Genomic DNA, 7,863 nt, shown 5'->3' with positions numbered 1-7,863 from the left:
TGTTATGATAGGACAATATTTGGCTGAGATGCAACTATTTGAAAATCTGGAATCTGAGGGTGCAAAAAAAGAATAATTTTAGAAATCGCCTTTGAAGTTGTCAAAATTAAGTTCTTAGCAATACATATTACTAATAAAAAATTAAGTTCTGATATATTTACGGTAGGAAATTTATAAAATATCTTCATGGAACATTATCTTTACTTAATATCCTAATGGTTTTTGGCATAAAAGAAAAATCGATAATTTTTACCCATTCAGTGTATTTTTTGCTATTGCTACAAATATACCCCAGTGACTTAAGACTGCTTTTGTGCTCCAGGCTCACATATATCATTAGCAGCGTCTCAGAGCAAGCCGATCACAGAATCCGTAAAGTGTTATTGAGAATGATTTTTAGAACTATATCTTTATCGTTATCTTTATAGTTCTCGTGCTTGGTGTGAATGGGCCTTTACACACATCTTCAAAACTTTGCCTCTTTTTTTCAAAACTTTACACACAAATCCAAGAATTGCACACACAAAATGCAAAATGCCTCACATCTCTTGCAAAATGAAGCACTGCATTCAAAATATCACAAACACAATATTCAAACACCTTTGCCACAATATCAATTCCTGTTAGTGTATGGTTTTGCAGATTTGGTGTGTGCTTCTGCTGTTTGAGTGTCAGCTTTCAGAAATTGTGTGACAAGAAAAGATTTTGTGTGCAAGCAGTTGAAAAAAACTGTAATATTCTATTATTGTAGGCTGCAGAATTAATCAAATGTGATAAAATAACACTGCCTTAAAAATTGTAAACAATAGCTAGAAATTAATAGTTTGAGATTAAGAGTTTGAATTAATAGTTGTTTATGAAAAGGAGCTGATTTAATATTAAATATGATTTAACTGTATTCTTCCTAGACTTAATAAATATTTTATAGCATTACACAGATTTCAGTATAAAATATGATCCTTGTTGTTGTCTAAGCTGAAATAAAGGTATAATAAACTAAAATATAAATATTAGATGAAAAATTTTGGAGAAAGTTAGGAATGAACTGAAATAAGTTTAAGCTGCAGTATTAAAATTAATAACACTGAATTAAAAAAAAAATCTGTATCGAAATATGTAGGAAAATCTTTAAACAAGTAATAAAAATTTCAAAAAGATATTATAATTACTAAAACTTTAAAGTGAAAATGAAAACTCAAAATATAAAAATAAAAGCTCATTCGAAAATATTTATAAATACTGTAATAGTATATAAATAATCCTAAATTGTAAACAATTTTATAATTTTTTTTTGACTGGGAGCTGATTTAATATTCAAAAACTATACTTTTCCTAATAGAAAATACTAAATATTGTTAATTGAAATAAATCTGAAATGAGCTAAAAATATACATATTAGAAGAAAAATGTAAACTTAAACAAAAACGACAAATTTTGCATTGGCAACTAAAATAAGTTTGAAATACCAAAATTACTAAAAATAAAACATAAATAGAAATTAAATCTAAATAGAAATTTTAAAAATAACTAAAAATGACAACAGAACATAACAAAATGATTAAAACCTAACCTAAAATTCAAATGAAAAGTGAAAATTTTAAAATAATTTAAAATATTTATAAATAATATAATGGTTTGTAAATAATACTAAATTAACACTGCCCTGACATTTGTGAACAAATCTAGATATAGAAATTAACAGTTTGAATTTGTTCTTCAATTAAAATTTTAATTATATAAAATTATATTTTAATAAATTATACAATTATATTTTTATAATTATTTTTAATACTAATGTATATGGTTTTTTAAAATATATATTTTTTAAATATATTTTTACACATTATACTAATGTATAATATGTGTGTTTTTTTTTTTAATAATTTTATAATATTTATAAAATAATAGTGTAATGTTTTATTTATAGAGCACTTTTGACAGTGGCCATTGTTTGAAATCAGCTATACAGAAAATGACTGCAGTAATAATGTTGTAGGTTCTCTCAGTTCAATTAAGAAAAAATTACAGATCAATATATTTGTCTGTAAACCCCCAGTGAGCGAGTTAAAATTATCGTGAGCAGCAGTTTTCAGATAAACATTGAGGAAAAGCGGCGGCTCGTTAAGAGTCCAGGAGTCTGCTGTGAATTAATTACCCTCTCATTACATCCATTCAGACTGTCAATATCAGATTCATTTCAGCTTTTTCCCTCGTTTCCCGTCTAACTTTAGCTCGGCTTTATTTTCATTTTCATCTGAGGCTGTCATTAACTGCTTAATTGGCCGTAACTCTTTAATTAGAGCGGTGAGATCGATTACCTGCGAACGAGGGCTGTGTGAATTCTGAGGAAAACAGGTGACACCTGATGAGGGAAATTACGCTAAACCGCAGATAAATCATCTCAAATGTTCTACATAATGTATGCGCTGTGACAGACGATTGATATTTAGTGATATTATTGATTTAATGTTCTGACACTTATCACAACATTTGAGCTGATAATGACACTCACTTTGCAACATTAATACTATTATTGAACCCAGACTAAATTGAATTGAGCTGAATAATGACACTTGCTGATTTAATATTTGATTACTGTACTTTTCCAGGACTTTTTTAATACTTATTTTATAGTATTACACACATTTCAGGATAAATTATGGTCTTTCAAACAGTGTTGTTATTGTTAACTAAAACTATTAAAAATTGTGTTTGGTAATTGAACAAAGCTGAAATCAAATTAAATATAAATATTAGATAAAAAAAACCTAAACTTGAAGTTAGCAAATTCTAAGAAAATTTGAGATGGAATGAAGTTGAAGCTGAAGTAAATGAATAAAACTGAAATTAAAATAAATTCTATGTAGAAATATTTTTTTAATCTTATAAAAATGAAAAAGAAAAAAAAACTAATAAGCGCATACATTAGTTTTACTGAAATTAATAAAATTATATATTATATATTAATTATATATTAATAACATTATACTTTTTATGAATACTTTTTGTAATGAGTCTACACAAATTAAACTCATATTTGTCTTTACAAACTAAGGGACAAGTTGAGCTTTATCGTAATTTGAAACAATTTTAATAAGTGAAAATTAAAGAAATGATTAAAAAATATATATATTTTTTTAAATAGTCGCCTTGGAATTATAAGGTGTTCTATCTGACATTTTTGTCAAAATGGAGTTATTCACATATTCTTATTCTGGGACTTAACTTATTTTTATTAACTTAACATAACTTATTTACATTATGTGATGTTTCTTTTGTAAGCTGTGTACATTTTGGGCCTTTTTTTTAGAAAACAAAAAGGGTTCTATCTACAGAAGTCTATGGAACACAAAAAGTTTGAAGCTCAATATCTCAAAACTGCTCAGAATGCTGATAGAACCTTATAATTCCAAGGTGGAGAAATGCTAAATTATTTATTATTATTGTTGTGGTTTTAATTAATAATAATAATAATAATTGAAAATAATAATAATTTAATAGCAATTTAAATAATACTTTTATTGATTGATATTATATATTAAGATTATTACTATTTTATTACTGTTTTGTGACAAGTGTAAAATAAATGTAAAATATAATAAACTGTTCTGACCTCTTCTAAAAGAGAAAAAAGTATAAGACCATTGAAAAACATGAATATTGGCCAATTATTATCACCCAGTGCTTGTTTGTGCCTCTGGTTGTTTTCTGATGTTGATGTTTCTGTGTGTTTTCAGGTGTGGTGTTTCACTACCGTTCTCCCGCGGAGCGTTATTCGCTGTCGTTCGCCGAGGCCGTTCGTGCGTGTGAGGAGAACTCGGCTGAGGTCGCGACCCCTGAGCAGCTGTGGGCGGCGTTTCACTCCGGCATGAACAACTGTGCGGCCGGATGGCTCAGAGACCAGAGCGTCAGGTTTGACTCATGAGCATCAGTCAGGAAATATCAGGGAGTGTAATAGAATGCTAAAACAAATTATATCTGTTTTTTTTTTTTATAAACTGAGGGTTGAGTCAAACTTGATTGTAACCTGAAACACAATTTTAATGAGTAATAATTAAAATAAGAATTTAAAATAATAATAATTTTGAAATAATAATAATTTACTAATAATTTATGAATTAATATTATATATTAATATTAATATTTTATTAATGATGTTTTTGTTATGGGTCTACACAAATTAAACTCAGTTTGTAAGGTTGTTCCTGAAGGTTTGCTTTGAGCTTTCAGAAATTCACATATGTATTTAGTACATAGTATACTTAATAGTATATTATTTAGTATGTTTATTTATTTAGTAAATAATAAATATTGAATGCATAATATAAATACATAGATTTTTTTTGTAAATAATCAAATAAATACAATTATTATTATTATTATTGTATTATTTTTTATATTGTTATAATTCTATACATTAAATTATTTGTATATTTATTAATTTAGTAAATCATAAATATTAAATACATAAAATTAATACATAATATACTATAATTATAACTGTAATAAGAAGAATAAGAATAATTTGTAAAAAGAAATACATTATTTTATTATTACTTTATTATTTTAATTATGCATTGTGTATTAATATTATACATTGCACAATGTATACAACAATTATTATTATTATTATTATTAATTTAAAATAAAAGTAATATTTTTAAAAGATTAGTTTAGCTAAATTTTTTATGTATGTATGTATGTATTTATTTATTTATTTAGATGGATGCAGCGCGAGTATAAGTAGGCAGCAGGTGCAACGCATATTCAGGTTTTCGCTGAGGAGTCGAGCCAGTGACCCGGTGCCTCGTGGTGGTACAGCAACTGTGGTGATGGGACGCGATGTCTCCATTCCCTCCTTCAGGGAACGAGGGTTACATACGTAAAGCGCGAACGGGACCGAGCAAAGCTAGGGCTGGGTCTACCTCCTTCGAGGGCAGCGCTTGCAGGTTCACCACCTGATCCCTGAAAGGCGTGGCTGGAACCTTGGGCACATATCCGGGCCGGGGTCTCAGATAATGTGAGAGTTAGCAGGCCCGAATTCCAGGCACGATTCGTTGACCGAAAATGCATGCAGGTCCCCTACCCTCTTGATGGAAGCCAGCGCAGTTAAGGGCACTGTCTTTATCAACTGAGTTCTCAGCTCTGCAGACTGCAGCGGCTCAAAAGGGGCCTTCTGCAATGTCTTAAGCACCAGAGGGAGATCCCATGAGAGTACGGGGTTAGGGCGAAGAGGATTTAATCTCCTTGCGCCCCTCAGGAAGCTGATGATCAGGTTGTGCTTTCCCAAAGACTCACCGTCTACAGGATTGTGATGTGTGGCAATGGCGGCAACATATACGTTTAGGGTGGAAGGAGACAGCCTTCTCTCCAACCCCTCTTGGAGGAAGGAAAGCACAGCTCTGATCGGGCATCTCCAGGGGTCTTCCCGGTGAGAATAGCACCATTCAACGAAAAGGTTCCACTTCAAGGTATAGGCACGCCTCATAGAGGGTGCTCTTGCCGAAGTGATGGTGTCTCCCACCGCCTGGGGTAGATCACCTAAGACCTACACGTCCCGTCTAGGGACCACACGTGGAGGTTCCACAGATCTGGCCCGTCTCTGAGAAAGTAGATCTTTCCTCAGAGGAATGAGCCCAGGGAGGGGCTGTTGCGAGGAGCATCAGTTCCAGGAACCAGGTCCGGTTGGGGCAGTAAGGTGCAACTAGCAGGACCTGCTCCTCATCCTCCCTGACTTTGCACAACGTCTGTGCAAGTATGCTCACTGGGGGAATCGCATACTTGCGTAGACCGCGGGGCCAGCTGTGCAATGGGACGTGTCTGGAGAGGCATCTGCAGCTGCAGCCAGCGGCGGGGTGTGCTTGATAGCCTCTGTCTGCTTCTGGGCAGCCGAGAACTGTTGGGCAAAGCTCTCGACTGCATCGCCAAATAGGCCGGCCTGGGAGATAGGGGAGTCGAGAAAACAATATTTGTCGGTCTCCCGCATATCTACCAGGTTCAGCCAGAGATGGTGCTCCTGGACCACCAACGTGGCCATCGTCTGACCCAGGGAGCGCGCAGTGACTTTCGTCGCTATCAAGGCGATGTCTGTCGCTGTGCGCTTTGGGCAGCCTAGAACTGTTGGGCAAAACTCTCGACTGCATTGCCAAATAGGCCGGCCTGGGAGATAGGGGAGTCGAGAAAATGATATTTGTCCGTCTCCTACATATCCGCCAGGTTTAGCCAGAGATGGTGTTCCGGGACCACCAACGTGGCCATCGTCTGACCCAGGGAGCGCGCAGTGACTTTCGTTTCTCTCAGGGCGAGGTCTGTCGCTGTGCGCAGCTCCTGCATCAGCCCTGGGTCAGAACTACCCTCGTGCAACTCTTTTAGTGCCTTGGCCTGGTATACCTGCAGGAGTGCCATGGCGAGCAGGGCGGAGGCAGCCTGTCCAGCGGCTCTGTAAGCCTTGGCCGTAAGAATGGACGAGAACTTACAGCCCTTGGATAGCCGCCAATTCTGGGTAAGGCTCGGGCAAGCAGCCGGATGTATTATAAGTGTATAAGTATAAGGAGGTGAAGTTCCTCCTGACGGTTTGGACAGTTGTTTGTGAACTTTAGCAATCACAGCATATCTTTCAGTGTTGATGAAGGACTATTAAACTCCAGCCAGACAGACATGCTTCACCTTGAGCTATTATAAGGATCCTATTATAATATTGTAGTGAAATTATTTATTAGCATCTCCATGACAGCACAGCTTTATTTACATATGGATATTCTCCTCTCCACAGGTATCCCATACAGAGACCCGAGCTCGGCTGCTATGGACACGCAGAGTTTTCTCCTGGAGTGAGGAATTATGGGAAACGGGACCCTTCGGAACTGTTTGATGTTTACTGTTTCGCCAATGACATGCAAGGTGAGATTCCGGAAAACACGTTTACCATGGACAAATGGGATCAATCAGATGTTTCAAACCATATCTGACTATTATGATAGTACTAGTATTAAAGTGCCCCAATTATGCCTTTTCGAATATTACCTTTCATGCAGTGTGTCATGTAGTTGTATGTGAACATAAACTATCTGCAAAGTTGTGAAGCCGACAGTGCACAATAAATAAAGTTATTGTCTATCAAAAAAAAAAGAGTCGGCTCGCACTTGCCTAAACGAGTCATCAGGAATTAGAATCTTATTCTGTTACGGCTCTACGTCAAGAAGTAACACATTTGCATAATGTCTGCCCATGTTCTACGTCGCCAACTTGCCCACCCACAAACAGTAAAATTTCCGTGTGGTTAACATCATGTCGAGAATATGCTGTATCCTATGCTGTGAGAGTAAATTTGTTCTCTTCTTATAATCTTATAATTACCACAAACTTGTTAACACTTGACACTTACCACTGAGAAACGTCCTGCTCCAGTCGTGCTTGCGAATCAGTCTCTTGTCGATCAGCCAGTTCAACTGTTTCATCATCAGACTCCGGCTCGAATTGGTAAGGTACAATCGATACCATCTTTTCTATGTATTGACAAGTCTCCAGGGCTGTCATTCCGTCATAGCAATGGGCGTTTCGTTTCCGACACGTGCTGTACGCGTTAGACCAATCCAGAGACAATCTCTCTACGGCTCTGGACCAATCACAAAGGACTGCGCCATCTGACCAATCACAGCAGTGAGGGCTCACGGAAAGGATGGGTTTAGAGAGACTGATTCTTTGAACTGCTTCACACGAGTCGTTTACGAATCATTTAGAAATTATGTAAAATTAAATCTATTTTTTGAGAAAACCTTCATGACCTTGCATGCATGTAAACCTGTTTTAGGAGACTCATAAAACAATATTAGCAACCTTAAAAATGGCATAATAGGGGCACTT

At 35.3% G+C, this 7,863-nt stretch overlaps 1 protein-coding gene across 1 annotated transcript in view; it reads left to right on the top strand.

Moving 5' to 3' along the window:
• The window catches only part of LOC107696707 (neurocan core protein-like), a 76,223-nt gene that overhangs the window by 37,467 nt on the left and 30,893 nt on the right, over nucleotides 1-7,863 (top strand). The window contains exons 4-5 of the mRNA XM_016497181.1: nucleotides 3,738-3,912; nucleotides 6,773-6,900. Of these exons, the coding sequence (XP_016352667.1) occupies nucleotides 3,738-3,912; nucleotides 6,773-6,900 (303 nt within the window). The remainder of the gene's footprint in view (nucleotides 1-3,737; nucleotides 3,913-6,772; nucleotides 6,901-7,863) is intronic.

This window comes from Sinocyclocheilus anshuiensis, unplaced genomic scaffold, assembly GCF_001515605.1.
Source record: "Sinocyclocheilus anshuiensis isolate Anshui unplaced genomic scaffold, SAMN03320099.WGS_v1.1 scaffold217, whole genome shotgun sequence".
Classification (NCBI taxonomy): Eukaryota; Metazoa; Chordata; class Actinopteri; order Cypriniformes; family Cyprinidae; genus Sinocyclocheilus; species Sinocyclocheilus anshuiensis.
Note: the sequence above shows the minus strand (reverse complement) of the source record. Positions and strands in the feature narration are given on the sequence as shown.